This window comes from Eriocheir sinensis, chromosome 35 (assembly GCF_024679095.1).
Source record: "Eriocheir sinensis breed Jianghai 21 chromosome 35, ASM2467909v1, whole genome shotgun sequence".
In the NCBI taxonomy this organism is placed as follows: Eukaryota; Metazoa; Arthropoda; class Malacostraca; order Decapoda; family Varunidae; genus Eriocheir; species Eriocheir sinensis.
Window position 1 is genome coordinate 7,732,501 of NC_066543.1, and position 16,535 is coordinate 7,749,035.

The following is a 16,535-nucleotide window of genomic DNA, read 5'->3' on the forward strand; positions in this document are numbered from 1 at the left end:
TTCCTTTCTCATCTTTCCTCCTTCTCTTTATCCCGTGTCCTTCCCTCCAGTTTTCTCTCTCCACCATTTCTCTCTCTACCTCCTTCCCTCCACTCCTTATCCATTTCTAGTTCCTATCATTTAGCTTTTACTTCTGCCTCCTTTCATCCTCTTTCCCTCTTCATCTCTCTTTCCCTTACTCCTTCCTCTCCTTCCTCCGTTCGACCCCTATACTTTCTTTCTTTCCCTTCATCTCTTTCCTCGCCTTTTCCTTCTTCCCGCATTTTTCCTCTCCCTCTGTTCCACTTTCCTTCCCTTTCCTTAATCGGTTTCTTCTTTTCCTCTTTCCCTTCCTTCCCCCACTCCGTCTCCTTCCCTCTTCCTCTTCTCCATTCCATCTTTCATCCCTTCTGTTTTTCTCTTTCCCTCCCTTCTCTCTCCGTCTCCTTCCCTTTTCCTCTCTTACCCTTCCATTTTTCGTCCTTTCCCTTGCTGTTGTTCCTTCTTTTCCTCTTTCTCTTCCTTCCTTCCTTCCTTCCTTCCTTCCTCCGTCTCCTTCCCTTTTCCTCTCTTTCAATACCATTTATCATCGCTTCCCTTACTCTCGTTCCTGATTTTCCTCTTTCTCTCCTTCTCTCTCTTCCTTCCTCCGTCTCCTTCCCTCTTTCTCTCTTTCCATTCCATTTTCCATCTCTTCCCTTGGTTTCGTTCCTTCTTTTCCTCTTTCTCTCCCTCCCTCTCTTCCTTCCTCCGTCTCCTTCCATTTTCCTCTCTTTCCATCCCTTCCCTTATTCGCGTTCCTTCTTTTCCTCTTTCTCTCCCTCCCTTCCTTCCTTCCTCCGTCTCCTTCCCGTTTCCTCTCTCCGTTCCATCTTTCATCCCTTCCTTTACTCTCGTTCCTGATTTTCCTCTTCCCATCCCTGCCTCCCTCCCTCCCCCCTGGTAATCCTCTTTGCTGTAACGCACCGTTCAGGAGAGGCGTCTTATCTTCCGCTCGTCGAAGCTTTACGTAAACTCGCGGGTTTATGTCTCTTGGTTTACCTGTTCAGGGCGTCGTCCTTTGAGCGGCAGTCTACGGAGAGATTACGCGCGGTTTCACTTAAGTATAGTGCGCTTTTTTTTAAATTCTACGGTTCAGGTTTATTATATTTATAGTTTGGCAGGATTTTTTTTATTTTTATTGTTCGTAAGTCTGCCCATTCATCCAAGACTTTTGTTTATTTATTTGGTTAGTTTTCGTTTTTCAAGTCTCTTAAAAAACTATCGACACAAAACCCATTATTGACCTTCCCATCCCATCTACACCATACCTAATACAACAGTGATGGCCTAATAAAGAAGGGGAATAAAGAGGAAGGGGAACTTATGGGTACAGTAGAGTGAGCAAGAGGAAAGATGTAAAAAAACTATCGACACAAAACCTATTATGGACCTTCCCATCCCATCTACACCATATCTAATACAACAGTGATGGCCTAATAAAGAAGGGGAATAAAGAGGAAGGGGAACTTATGGGTACAGTAGAGTGAGCAAGAGGAAATATGTAAAAAACTATCGACACAAAACCCATTATTAATCTTCCCTTTCATTAATAAAAAGAATAAAGAAGGGGAATAAAGAGGAAGGGGAACTTATGGGTACAGTAGAGTGAGCAAGAGGAAAGATGTAAAAAACTATCGACACAAAACCCATTACTAATCTTCCCTTTCATTAATAAAAAGAATAAAGAAGGGGAATAAAGAGGAAGGGGAACTTATGGGTACAGTAGAGTCAGCAAGAGGAAAGATGTAAAAAACTATCGACACAAAACCCATTATTAATCTTCCCTTTCATTAATAAAAAGAATAAAGAAGGGGAATAAAGAGGAAGGGGAACTTATGGGTACAGTAGAGTGAGCAAGAGGAAACATGTAAAAAACTATCGACACAAAACCCATTACTAATCTTCCCTTTCATTCACATTTTGATTACTCACTCTATACTTTATTGTTTCCAAGTTTCCTCATTCATCCATTTATATTTTCTAAGCCTTCAAAGTCACGTATAATTTCCCAAGACTTTTTATTTCTATTGGTGCCAAGTTTGTTTTCACCCATTCAAGATTTGTCATCCATCTATATTATTCATTCTGCTCATCCACATAAAATTAGGTACCTGACACACACACAAACACACATACTCACATAGTTAATATTAGATTAGTTAGGTTACTTTGGCTATGTTATGTGAGGAGCAGTAAGTAGTAGGCTTTTTTTTCATTATTATTATTTTTTTTTACGCCCTTGCACTGTCTCCTCTGCTGTAAAAAAATAAAATGCTAAGTTAGTGTTTTGAGTACATGGAGTAGCGGGCTTTTTTTTTTCATTATTGTTTCCTTTTTTTTTTTTGCCCTTCAACTGTCTCCTTTGCTGTTAAAAAAATAAAATAAAAAAGGGAAACTTCAGTACACTCTAAAATATAACTATAAAAAAACCTCGGGCCAGCACTAAAGCAAACCGATAAAAACTACCGTACATGTCACACTAAAACATACAAAAACTCTGGTAAAAATAAAGTAAATAAAAAAATGGAAACTTCAGTACACTGTAAAATATAACTATCAAAAACCTCGGGCCAGCACTAAAACAAAAACAAAAAAACTACAATACATGTCACAATAAAACATACAAAAACTCTGGTAAAAATAAAGTAAATAAAAGAAAAATGGAAACTACAGTACACTCTAAAATATAACTATAAAAATCCTCGGTCCAGCACTAAAACAAAAACAAAAAAACTACAATACATGTCACAATAAAACATACAAAAACTCTGGTAAAAATAAAAAAAAAAATAAAAATGGAAACTACTGTACACTGTAAAATAGAACTATATAAAACCTCGGGCCAGCAATTAAAAAAAAAAAAAAAAAAACTACAATACATGTCACAATAAAATATACAAAAAACACTGGTACCAACACTTAAGCGAATCAACAAGTGCAGCATCAGCAACAACACAACACGGGGTCTGTTAAAATCACGCCCCATTTATGTAATTGCGAGAACCACATCGCCGCTCTCTCTCTCTCTCTCTCTCTCTCTCTCTCTCTCTCTCTCTCTCTCTCTCTCTCTCTCTCTCTCTCTCTCTCTCTCTCTCTCTCTCTCTCTCTCTCTCTCTCTCTCTCTCTCTCAGGGGCCGTGTGTTGCAAGGCTAAAGGGAATAATTCATTTGGCCGCGGAAGGGTTTATTTTCTTGTGTGTGTGTGTGTGTGTGTGTGTGTGTGTGTGTGTGTGTGTGTGTGTGTGTGTGTGTGTGTGCTGACCGCAGTTTCCTCTCTCGTGTCCATTAGGTGTTGGAGGCGAAGTTTGCTCATTTTTCTTCCGCTTCGTTTCATGGGTTTGGGTGACGTTTACCAGAGTGAGAGGGAGAGGGAGAGTGAGAGGGAGAGAGAGAGAGAGAGAGAGAGAGAGAGAGAGAGAGCAAAAGCAAGATTGAGGACACGAACGGGAACAAGAACAGGAACGAGAACGAGAACAAGAACGAGAACAAGAACGAGAACAAGAACGAGAACAAAAACGCGAATAAAAGCGAGAGGAAGAACAAGAGGAAGAACGAGAGGAAGAACAAGAGATGAGAGAACAAGAGATGAGAGAACAAGAGATGAGAGAACAAGAGATGAGAGAACAAGAGAGAGAGAGAGAGAGAGAGAGAGAGAGAGTGTGGGGTGAATGACAACGGTAACGGTTAAGTGGCTTCATTCTTTGTGTTTTAAGTCTGCACATCGCTCGCAGTCATTGATTTGCTTTAGTGTGTGTGTGTGTGTGTGTGTGTGTTTGTGTGTGTGTGTGTGTGTGTGTGTGTGTGTGTGTGTGTGTTTGTGCAAGATAAACCGAGTGTTGCATTGCTCTTCCCCTTGATTAAAACACGAGAGTAACATAATCAAACATAAAATTCGTGTTGCCAGATTCACCCGAGTTATTATAGTTAACTTTAGCGTCTGAGGCAAAGTATTCTCGCTAATTCATGCGTGCCATTTCATTCACTCCGCACACCTGGTAAGAGAAAGACTAATGTGGAAAACTGCAGCGAGGTATATATCAACAAAGGAAATATAGCAATGCTGCTTGAAATATATAATAGTGAGCATTTATATTTTACGCTGAAACATTTGTTATTAACTCAAATATGTCAAATGTGAAACGAGTAAATTCACACACGTTGGTAGTGTGGAGAAAATTATTTGAAAATTGTGCTTAATAATCTCACACACACACAAACACACACACACACATACTCGCACACACACACACACACACACACACACACACACACACACACACACACACACACACACACACACACACACACACACACACACACACACACACACACACACACACACACACACACACACACACACACACACACACAAACACGCTCTGGTGACAATTAAAAAAAACTGAGCATTATTTATCTCGTCGATGCTGACTTTCTTGCTTCTGTGTGTGTGTGTGTGTGTGTGTGTGTGTGTGTTTAGGTGGGCGAGCTGTGCGGTCATTCTAGTGCCGTGCCTCGCTGGGTTTTCAATGGTGACGGAGGACATGAGGGCGGGGAGGCGACGAGTCATGGGAGCGGCGACGCCAACAGTGGAGATGGATCGTGTGTGTGTGTGTGTGTGTGTGTGTGTGTGTGTGTGTGTGTGTGTGTGTGTGTGTGTGTGTGTGTGTGTGTATTTGGCTCGTTCTTTCATTCTTTCTTTCTTTATTTTGTATGTGGGAGGGAGAGTTAGAAAGGGAGAGAGGTAGGAATGGAGAAAGGGAGACAGATAGAAAGGGAGAGAGGGAAAAAGGGAGAGAGGGAGAAAAGGAGAGAGGGAGAAAAGGAGAGAGGGAGACAGGGAGAGGGAGACAGGAAAAGAGAGAAACAGGGAGAGAGTGAGACAGGGAGAGAGTGAGACAGGGAGAGAGTGAGACATTGAGAGAGTGAGACAGGGAGAGAGTGAGACATTGAGAGTTAGACATTGAGAGTGAAAGTGAAAGTGAAAGTGAAAGTGAAAGTGAAAGTGAGAGAGAGAGAGAGAGAGAGAGCGTCTAAAAAGCGTGAAAAAGTTACCTGTTATTCTTGCCTCTTTATCATATTACCGTGTTTACCTTTCATTGGGGACACGCTCTCCCCCTTCCTCCCCCACCTCATTTTTTTTTGTCTTCTCTCTCCCTCCCCTTCACCACTGTGGCAGAGCAAATAATATCCTCCATCTCTCTCTCTCTCTCTCTCTCTCTCTCTCTCTCTCTCTCTCTCTCTCTCTCTCTCTCTCTCTCTCTCTCTCTCTCTCTCTCTCTCTCTCTCTCTCTCTCTCTCTCTCTCTCACCCTTCTTCCATCCACCCCTCTCCTCGTCACTTCTCCCTTTCTTCTTTTTCTCTCCGTTTTGCTTCCCCTGTTAGTTCTCCCCTCTCCCTTCTCTCTCCTCCTCCTCCTCCTTCTCTTCTGTTTCTTCTCCAACCACTTCTCTTTCCCCTTCCCTCTGCTTTTTCTCCACTCCGCTCTCTCCTCTCTTACCACTCATTCATTATCTCCCTTTCCATCTGTTCCTTCTCTAACCTCTTCTCTCTCCTTTTCCTTCCTCTTCCTACGGTTTTCTCTCCCTTCTTCAGCTCCCACTAGTCATCCCTTCTTCTCTATCCTCCTCCTTCCGTCTTCCTTCTCGCACCATTCCTTCCCTGTCCCTTTTTTATTCCGCTGCCGCTCCTTCCTTCACTCCTGTCCTAATGAATAAATAGGCAAGAGGGCGTTGCGGAAATTAAGGGCATCAAGGGAACCGCTTAATAATGTGCTGTGAGGCCTTAACAGAGCCAAGGTGTTGATGCAGGATGGTTGAGACAGAGGAGGGGAGAGGGGAAGGAAGGGAGAGGAGGAAAAGGGGAGGCAGAGTGAGGAAGGGGAGGCAGGGAGAGGGAGATAGGTAGGAAAGTTAAGACTAGGAGGGAGGAGGCAAGGATAAAGGGGGGAGAGAGACGCAGAGAGAGGAAGGAGAGGGGAGGCAGGGAGAGGAAGGGGATGAAGTGAGAGGTAGGCAGGTAGGTAGGGGAATAGAGAAACTTGATGGGGGGGGGGGAGAAGGCAAGGATAGAGGAGTTACAGAGGAGGCAAGGGAAGGCAGGGAGAGGAAGGGAAGGGGAGGCAGGGATGGGAAGAAAAGGAGATCGAGGCTTATAGGGAAGCAGAGAAACTGGGATGAAAAAGGGAAGGGAATGAGGCGAAGGAAATAATTGAGGTGAAAGAATGAATAGGAGCTGAGAGTGAATAGAATGATCGTTAACATTGAAGAAGCTAAGGGAAGTATGAGTAAGGAAGGAAAGCATTGTGTGTGAATGAACAATAGAGAGGATCAAGAGGAGGATGACCGACGAAGCAATACAAAGTGATACAGGTCAGAAGAAGATTATACAGGTCAGAAGAAGATTAAGAAGACAGGGAGGCAGGGGGCGTGATGTATGGTGGGTGGAGGGTGCTCTGCTGGGCCTCGCTTCACGGGGGCGTGGCCGCTGCGATGGGGCGGAAGGGTGAGTGATGGGGCGAGGTGTGGGCGGTGGCAGGGCAGAAGGAGGAAAGGGCGAAAAAAAGGTAAAGAAGAAGAAGAAGAAAAAGGAAATGATGATGATGATGATAATGATGATGAAGAAAAAGAAGACAAAGAAAAAGAAGTAGAAGAAGAAGAAGAAAGAAAAAGAAAAAGAAAAAGAAGAAGAAGAAGAAAAAGTAGAAAAAGAAGAAAAAGAAAGAGGATGATAATATACTACTACTACTACTACTACTACTACTACTACTACTAGAACTACTACAACAACTACTACTACTACTACTACTACTACTACTACTACTACTACTACTACTACTACTACTACTACTACTACTACTACTACTACTAATAATAATAATAATAATAATAATAATAATAATAAAAGGGAAAATTGGGAGGAGGAGGAGGAGGAGGAATGAAATAAAGAATAAAAACAATGAAAAAGATATGTAATTACGTGTAAAATGACAGCTGTTGTGGAGGAGGAGGAGGAAGAGAAGAAGGAGGAGGAGAATGGAAACTGAAGTGACGTTCCAGGTGCTCCCATCCTCCTTCCAACATTGTATTAGCATCAGCTGTTACTGTTGCATTAGTGAAGTCATTAGGTTGTGTTGGTAGCTGCAGAGGTCGTGTTGACAATTGCTCGTGGGGAGCTGGAGGAGGAGGAGGAGGAAGAAGAAGAGGAGGAGGAAGAGGAACAAGAACAGGAACAGAAAGAGAAGGAGGAGGAGGAAGAAGAAGAAGAAGAGGAGGAGGAGGAAGAGGAACATGAACAGGAACAGGAAGAGAATGAGGAGGAAGACGAGGAGGAGGAGGTGTCATAAGTCATAGGAAATCATTTTGAAGTGAAAGGAGAAAAAAATAAGTAACATTGAGGAAGCCGAGGCGATATTGAGGGAGGAAGGAAGAAAGGAAGGAAGGAAGGCATGAAGACAGCACCGAAGGAAGAAAATAGGAAGGAAGTAAAGAAGAAAAACTAAATACAAAGAAAAGACAGAAGGAAGGAAGGAAGGAAGGAAGGAAAGAAGAATGACTTGCTTCAATTTAGTGGCAATGTAGCAAATTTAATCTACTTCAGTTCTCAAGGTTAACCCTCCTTTCTCTCTCTCTCTCTCTCTCTCTCTCTCTCTCTCTCTCTCTCTCTCTCTCTCTCTCTCTCTCTCTCTCTCTCTCTCTCTCTCTCTCTCTCTCTCAAGTTTTTTGTCATCGGGTTATATTTCAAATGTTTGGAAAGTGTTGCGCGGTCTTGCGATCTATTCCTGGTCTCCTCCTCCTCCTCCTCCTCCTCCACCTCCTCTCTTCCTTCTCCATTAGCTCCTTCGCCTTCCATCGTCTCGCCTTTCCCCGTTTTCTGCTTTGCTTTTGACTAAGTTCCGGTTATATCTGTTTTCTTTTCCCCTTTCCATCTCTTGCTTCCCCTTCTACGTTTACCTTCCCTTCTTGCTTCTTCCTTACGCTTCTTTGTTCGTCCTTACCTTCCTTTCTTGTTAGTCTTTCGCTTCATCCTCCTCCTCCGTCGCCTTGCCGTCTGTCTTGTCTGTCTGTATTGTTCTCTCCCTGTTTGCTTTTCATTTCGTTTTCTGTTTTTTAATTAGTGTCATTAATTTTGTTATTTTTTATATTTTCCTCCTTTTTTTGTACTTTTTTTGTCCCTCTTGAGTGTCATCTTGTTATTTTCCCTTTTTTTCTGTTTATTTCCGTCTCATTTTCACCGTTTATTAATTAGTACAATATTGCAGAGGTGAAAACACACACACACACACACACACACACACACACACACACACACACACACACACACACACACACACACACACACACACACACACACACACACACACACACACACACACACTGTTATTGTCGGTATTATATTTTTTGATTATTTTTATTTTCACTTTTCTTCGCCTCTTCCTCTTCCTCCTCTTCCTCTGCGTCCCCACTTCCGCCGCCGCTGCCTTCGTCAAATATGCTTTTTCCATTACAGTTATCAGTAATTTTCTTCTTCCTTCCATTTCCTCCCATCCCTGCTCCCCTTCCCTACTTTTCTATTCCTTCCCTTCATTTCCCTTTCCTTCCCTCCCTTTCCTTTCCGAACTCTCTCCTTCTATACCTTCCTCTTCCCTTTAATTTTCTTTCTTTATCATTCTTTTCCTTTCCATTCTTTCCTTTCCTTTCCATTCCCTTGCTTCCCTTTCCTTTCCCTTGCTTCCCTTTCCTTTCCTATACTCCCAATTCCTACCTGTCTCTTCCCTTCCTCTGCATTCCCTTCCCTTCAGTTCCCTTCCCATCCCTCCGTTTCCCTTTCTTCTCTTTCCCCTTCCCTTCCCTTCCTTTCCCTTCTCTTCCCTTTCTTTCCCTTCCCTTCCCTTCCACCCTCTCGTTTGCCCCTTCCTCCCCCCCCCCCCCCACGGGTACGTCACACATGCAGGTTCATTACTTTTATCGCTCGTCGTTTTCCGCCAAATGTGGTTGAATAATATTTTTGTCCCTCGCCTCTGCCTCTGCTTTTTATTCATATATTTATTTTCCCGAGTTTTCTGCTTTTTTCCTCCATCTTTCTTTACCTCCGTTTTACCTTTTTTCTTCCTTCCCCGCTTCCCCTTTTTCCTCCTCCTCCTCCTCTTCTTCCTCTTTTTCCTTTTCCTCCATGACTCTGTCCTTCCCCGTGTCCTTGGCTTTATCCTTTGCGATCCTGGGGACAGAGGAGGAGGAGGAGGAGGAGGAGGAGGAGGATTGGAAGAAAGGATGAGGGTGTGAGAGACATGTTGATCGTGAGGCAGACGGAGGGGTTTCCATATTTTGAGAGAGAGAGAGAGAGAGAGAGAGAGAGAGAGAGAGAGAGAGAGAGAGAGAGAGAGACTACAGCAGCTGGCACCCTCATCTTCCCTCCCTTGATCAAATTACCTGCTTGTGTGAGTCCCATCTGGTCCCTTCGCTCCTACACCCACCTACACACCCACCTACACCCACCTACACCCACCTATACCCACCCACTGATATACCCACTCTGCTATCTACACGCACCCCACGTTACACCCTCCCCCATGTTTCACCTCACCCTTCTCACCCACCTATCTACACCTACCGTCCACTTAACCCATGTACACACCCACGTACAGCTTGTGAGTCCCCTTCGTATATAGTATTGGTAATGTTGTCTCTTATTCTGTTATGCCTTCCTGTTTTTGTCGTTTTTGTGTTTCGGGGCTTTGTTGTTTTTCTTCTTCGTTATCCATTTGCGTCTCATCCATTTTTTTTTTCATTCTCTTAGGTCGATATTGTTTTCTTTTTTTCTTCTTTTTTTTTGTTGCTGGCTGACTCTCTTCATCCAATTTCAGTCCCTCCACCCCTCCACCTGTATACACACACTTTGGTCTGCCCCTACCTTCATTCCCCTAATTGTTTCACACACACACACACACACACACACACACACACACACACACGCACTCGCACATCACACAGCACACATAAGCACGCACGCACACAGAAGGACTCATTACTAAAACGCGGTTAGATTCTCTCTCTCTCTCTCTCTCTCTCTCTCTCTCTCTCTCTCTCTCTCTCTCTCTCTCTCTCTCTCTCTCTCTCTCTCTCTCTCTCTCTCTCTCTCTCTCTCTCTCTCTCTCTCTCTCTCTCTCTCTCTCTCTCTCTCTCTCTCTCTCTCTCTCTCTCTCTCTCTCTCTCTCTCTCTCTCTCTCTCTCTCTCTCTCTCTCTCTCTCTCGTAAATAATTTCCTTTTATGTCCTTTTAGCCGTTAATCTCATGCATTAAACCCCTCTTTAGATTTTTCTCCCTCTTTTTCTCTTCCTCTCCCACCCCTCCCCTCCCTCCCTTTGTCTCTCCCTACCTCCCTCCCTTCCAGCAGTTCTTCCTACCGCCCTTCCGCCCTTCTGGCTTCCTGTCATTCTCCTTCCTTCTCCCTCCTTTTCCCTCCTGTCCTCCTCACTCTGTTCCTCCCACCCTCTGTACTCTCTTTTCTTTCTCCTTTCCCCTCATTTCTTCCTTTTTTTCCTATTTTCTCTGTACTTTCATTACTACTCTATACTTTCATTACTATCCTGCCTTTTCTTCTTTCCTTTCCTCTCTCATTCCCTCCCTCTCTTCTCTTCAGGCCTTCCTTCCTTACTTTCCTTACCTTACTTCCTTCTTCCTTCTTTTCTCCTCTTTTTTCCTCTTGTTCACTCCACTCTCTTACGTCTCTTTTCTCTCTCTCCCTACCCCCTCCAGCTCCCTCCCGTTCTTTCCTATCCTTGACCTATATCCTCCTGCTCTTCGTCCCTTCCTGCCCATCCTCCCTTCCTCTCCTCCCTCGCTTCATACCTCCCTTCCACCCTTCCTGTCGTCAGCTTGGGAGCCCAGCGGACCTGCCCGCCAGTCATTAAGCCTCAATAAAATAATAAACCAGAAATGAAGAGCCATAATTACTCTGCGTCTCGTCCTTGTTGACTGAGGGGGCAAAGGAGGAAGAGAGAGAGGGAGGGAAGGAAGGAAGAAAGAAAGAAAGAAAGAAAGAAAGAAAGAAAGAAAGAAAGAATGAAGGAAATAAATTAGGAAGGAAGGAGGGATTTGGGAAAAATGGAATAGGGTACGATGATAGAGAGAGACGGAGAATGGGTGGAGGAATGAAGGGAGGGGAAGATAAAGAGGAGAATGATTTAAGTAGAGAGCGGGAGGAATGGAAAGCAGAAAGAGAAAGGAGGACGGGGAAGTGGGAAGCTAATGAAAGTATATAGCGAATTAAATTGCAAAAGAGGAAAATATGAGAATGGCGGGAATGAAATGTAAGGTAAGGCATATTAGGAAGAACGGAATGAAAGAAGAATTGAGAGATGGAAAATGGGAGAAACAGTGGGAAGGAAGGGAGAGGAAGAGGTGAAAGGAGAGGAAAGGAAGAGAAGGGATGTAAGGGAAGAGACAGAGTAAGATAAATAAGAAACTAGAATGGGGAGAAGGAAAAGAAGTGCATGGGAAAGGAAGGGAAAGGAAGATATATAAAGAGAAAAAGATGGGATGGAATAAAAGGAAAGAAAGGGGAGATAAGGTAGAGAGTAAGCAGAAAAAGAAGTGAAGGGGAAAGGAAAGGAAGAAAGGTGGGAGAAAGAAAAGGAATGACAGTGATGAAGGGATAGAGGAAAGAATGGGATGGAACAGAAGCAGAGAAAAGGAAAATAAGGCAACAAACAAGGTGGAAAAAAGGGAAAAGGAAGGTAAAGAAAGACAACTGGAAGAAAGAAAAGGAATTGCAGTGGTATAGAGATAGAGAGAGAAAAGATTTGGATTGGATAGAATGAAAGAAAATGAAAATAAGTTAATAAATAAAGTGAAAAAAAGGAAGAAAACTGGAAGACAGAAAAGTAATGGCCGCGGTATAGGGATAAAAATAAAATAATTGGATGGAATAGAATGAAACAAACGGAAAATAACGTAACAAATAATGTGAAAAAAAGAAAGAAAACTGGAAGAAGGTAAATTAATAACTGTGGTAAAAGAAATGAGATGAAAGGGCACGGAATATGAGCAATGAAGAAACAGGTTTGAAGGGTAAAAAGACTTAAACAAATGGAACCAAGATTAGCGGGGAGTGAAGGACGAAGAGATAAAACAAAGACAAGGCAAAAAACTGGGACGTGATGGAGCAACAAACTGAAATAATAGAATAAAATTAAAACTGGGGATATAAGTTAAGAGGAAAGAATGGGGGCGAAAAAAGGAGGAATAATGACCCAAGAGGAAGAGGGGGAAGAGGAGGATGAAAGTGAAAGTGGAGGAGAGGGATGAAAGATGAGAAGGTGGAAGAGAGAGGACATGGAGGAGGAGGAAGAGGAGGAGGAGGTGCGATGCGATGCGACACTTTATTCCTCGAAGAAGCGCCACCTTCCGTGCAATTAGTCCTTTTTCTAGTGATATTTACAGGTATTCGCTAAATTATGGTGGAACTTGAGGGCGGGTGTGTTTCAGCTGTCTTTTCTTACCTGCAGGTCTGTCTGGTTCTTAAAAGTGGGTGATATACGCAGGGAAGCTTGGGGCGGGGCGTGGCATTGCAGGGAGAGGCTGGGCGGTGTTTGGTGGTGTTGGGTTTCCTTCCCTGATACAAGAGTGTTTTCCTGTTCAAACATTAATCATTTCAGGGAGTGTAATTTTGTTTGGTATTATAAGACACTTTGGCTTCTCACGTCAACTATTTCTAAGGGTCAAAAAGGGGGTCAGACGGGTTCTAATGAGTGTCTCTTTAGGTTCATGCTACTGAGGAAGGGTCAAACTACCACCAGGCTCATAAAACTACTCCCGGAAATGACTAAAACTCCTACGAAAGCCTTGCCAAATATGTGTTCTTGGGCGACGAAATGTTTAGTAATAGGGCTCTTTGTGTCTTCGTGAGGCTTCGTGATATGCACTCTTATGAAGTTCCTCCGCCAGCTCCTCTCATCCCTGTTCTCTTGTCTCCTGCAGGAACAGCGGCGTGCGGCGGGACCCGTTGCAGCTGCAGCATCAACAGCCACAGCAAACATCACCGTCACAACAACAACAACCACCACAACAACCACAGCAACCACAGCAACAGCAGCAGCAGCAACAGCAACCTCAACAACAGCAACAACAACAACAGCAACAAACACAGCAGCAGCAACAGTCGCCCCAAGCACAGCCTCAGCACCCCAGCAACGGGCAGCAGTCTGAACAGCAGTCCCCACAGCAGCACAGCCCACAGCCACAGCAGCCCCAGTTGGAGGCGGCGGCAGCGGCAGTAGCGGCGGTAGCAGCCGAGGCCAGCCGGAGCCCTGACCCCGGGCGTCATGAGGAGGGTGAGTGTTACCGGACTTGTGTTGCGTACTTGTTTTTTGTGGTTTGCCGGGGCGAGGCGGCTCAGGAACTGCCTCCTCGCTTCGCTCCCTTCTTGTTTCCTGGGGCGAGAGGGAACTGAAAGGGGCAGGTTTTTTTTCAGCTAAGGAAACAGTTCAAGGGGGTAAAGAAAAGTATAAAAAAAAAGCCCGCTACTTACTGCTCCTGAATAGAGGTTTGTGGTGCCTCACACGTGCCCTGGACTCTGATGTGCCGCCTTCACTTTGCCGTTTTCCTGCCTGCCGCCAATACTGCTGCGGCCACGAAGCAAAGTGTAATGTCAGGGGTCCTGCTCCTATGACCTATTACTTTCTAGCGTGCTGCCTCTCCTGTCTCGTTCTGACTTTCTTTCTCCACCACTGGGCGAGAATCTGTAGCACCTGTTTCGTTAAGAATACTGCGACAGCCAGGCACATCATAATACCTCAAGATTTCTGCTTTTATGGCCTGAAAGCTTCTTATTGGACGCTGTATCGGGCACATTATTGGAGTTCCTGCCACTTTGCTAGCGTGATGGAGTGGGCAACGGGGCCTTGAGGGCGGTGAGGGTTGCCTTGCCGCGTATCAGTGGTGGCAGCGGGACGAGCAGCCTTGCGTGTCGGCGTGTGAGTGGCGGCGGCGGCACGGCGGACTTCCTGCGGATGGCGTGTCCCCTTTGGGCTGTCCTCGTCACCCTGAGTATCCGGAAGCCGCCTGACGCGCCTGTCCGCTGAAGTGGCCGAAACAGATCCTTGTCCGCCCTTGTCTTGTCTTCTCGCTGTTCGTGTTATTTCTTTACTTCGCTATTTTTCCCTCGTCCTTTTATCATATTTTCTTTATTACTCATGTTTCCTTCCATTAAACAACGAAATAAGTGGTGGTGGTGGTGATGGTGGCGGCGGTGATGGTGGTGGTGGTGATGGTGGTGGTGATGGTGGCGGTGTTGGTGTGTCAGGGGGTGTAAGAATTGAAAGAAATGATAAAAAAAGCGAGAGGTAGCCGAAGTAAAATCCAAAGTGCTTATTTTTTTTTTATAGTTTTGTCAATCCGACTTTACGTTCAAAATCCGGTCTCACAAACTTATCATGGGATCAAAACCGCCGAGGAAAACGCTCTGTAGCTTTGACAGTGGTCGGCGTCCCATATAATGCTAGGTTGATGTTCACATTCAAAGGAAACCGAGACAGAAAAGGTAGGAAATTAACTGCTATTCGCTTGACTGGCTTTCGTGTCGTTTAGTTCCCAGAAGGCAGCCAAGGAGAGGTTCGCGGGGAAGGCGCTGTATCTCTACCTTAAAGTCTGTGAGCGCGGCGGCGTTGCTCAAGCCGTTCCGCTAACCCTAAGCTTTATAATAACGCACTCCTTCGGCTTGGGTGTTGGGTGTCGAGGCGTTGATGTGTGTGTGTGTGTGTGTGTGTGTGTGATTTTCTCTTCGGTGTAATGTCAAGGGTCGGGACGGGTCGGGGCGCTGACGCAAAGGAGGCGGGGCGTGACAGGGTGTGGCGGGGGCGTTGCGGGGCGGGGCATGGCTGGGCGTCATATTCAATTCCATCCTGATGCAAGCGGTTATGTATAGAGCAAGGCGGGGGTGGCGGTAGCGGTGGCGGTGTCAGTGTTGATCAGGGTAATGCCGGGCGGCGTCCCTGTCCTTTGTTGGGTGGTAGCTTGGCGGTACGAGACGCCTTGAAGCCTTGAAGAACGGGGTGAGAGGGCAGGGGCGGGAAGGCTTGTCTTTGATACTGGCCTGTCTGAGTAATGTCTGTCTTGTCTGCGGTCCTTGCCTGGAGCGGTGGTGAGGCCTGTCTGTGTCACTCGTCTGTTCCCAGCTTAGCTCGTCCTGCTACTAATTGTCTTGCATCCCATATGAGAGTCGAGTCCACAAACTGTACCTTTTCCCAGCTATAGACGTGTTGTGCTCAGGGATTTGTACACCCGGTGGCCCTTCGGTGACAAGATGATCCACCATGGCGAGGGCGCGCTGCACGTTCATGTGAAATTATCAAAAAAGATCACCACGAGGGATCCTGGCGCGTTTTTCTAAAATATTTGTCGTGTGTTCAACAAACCGTCATAAAGCGGCTTATTTGAGGCCGCTTAAGCTTCAGTAAGCATTGGACAAAAACAGAATTATCGCTTAAAAAATATTTCCATAAACTTTATTTTCGTCGAAGGTTTCAAATATTTTGTTGTCTTTTGATGCCTTCAAATTTGTTTTATATATATATATATATATATATATATATATATATATATATATATATATATATATATATATATATATATATATATATATATATATATATATATATATATATATATATATATATATATATATATATATATATATATATATATGTGATTTTGTTATAAATGTTAATTTTAGTGTCCTGGCAAAGTTCGGTAATATATAATTGAATTTATATATTTATATATTGGTTTACTTGGAACACAGTTATTCTGAATTTTCTCTCCGCCTCCTCTTTCCTATAGACCGTTGTGCTCTGATGCTTCCTTTACGTATACTTTGTTGTTCCAAATCCTGTTCTGAAGTTCTCCCAGACAACGCGTTAACTATTTTTCTCCATAAAGAATACGGCTGTTCGCTTGTCTCAGCTCCAAGATACGTGAAAAACCACTCGGTACTGTTAGGCGTATCAACAACAACAAAGAAACGCCACCCAAAATAAAACAAAACAAAACAGTATATTCGTTGATTTAATCCACAAATTTCCGGCCAGAGTGTTCGCGCGACTCTGCATTAATAAAAAGGGTAATTTACGGCGGCGCGTTCGGAGCGCGATTGAAAAACAGTGATTGGCGCGGCGTCTCTGTTACGCGGTGTGGGCGGCCGCCTTTAATCCCGGCCATGACTCGTTAATCGGAGTGTTAATTATTGTTCACGAGTGTTGCCCAAGCCTGGGAGGGGAGGAGGGGAGAGGGAGAGGGAGAGGATGTGAATGAGAGTGAAAGAGGGGTAGAGGGGAAAAGCGAAAGGGTATGAGAGAGGGTGAGAGTGATGGAGAAAGGGAAGGAGAGGGTGTGAGAGAGGGAGAGTGTGAGAGTGAGGAAGAGAAAGGGAGAGCGAGAGGGTGAGAGGGTAAGGGTGAGGGGTAGAAACACACACACACACACACACACACACACACACACACACACACACACACACGTACAC

General features: G+C 44.6%; 1 protein-coding gene across 4 annotated transcripts in view; it reads left to right on the plus strand.

The window, feature by feature from the left end:
• The window catches only part of LOC127007351 (alpha-protein kinase 1-like), a 137,166-nt gene extending 123,685 nt beyond the window's left edge, over nt 1-13,481 (plus strand). For all 4 annotated transcript variants that reach the window (XM_050878210.1, XM_050878211.1, XM_050878212.1 and 1 more), the window contains one exon: nt 12,995-13,481. In XM_050878210.1, the coding sequence (XP_050734167.1) occupies nt 12,995-13,466 (472 nt within the window). In that variant the 3' untranslated portion in view covers nt 13,467-13,481. The remainder of the gene's footprint in view (nt 1-12,994) is intronic.
• The last annotated feature ends 3,054 nt before the right edge of the window (nt 13,482-16,535 follow it).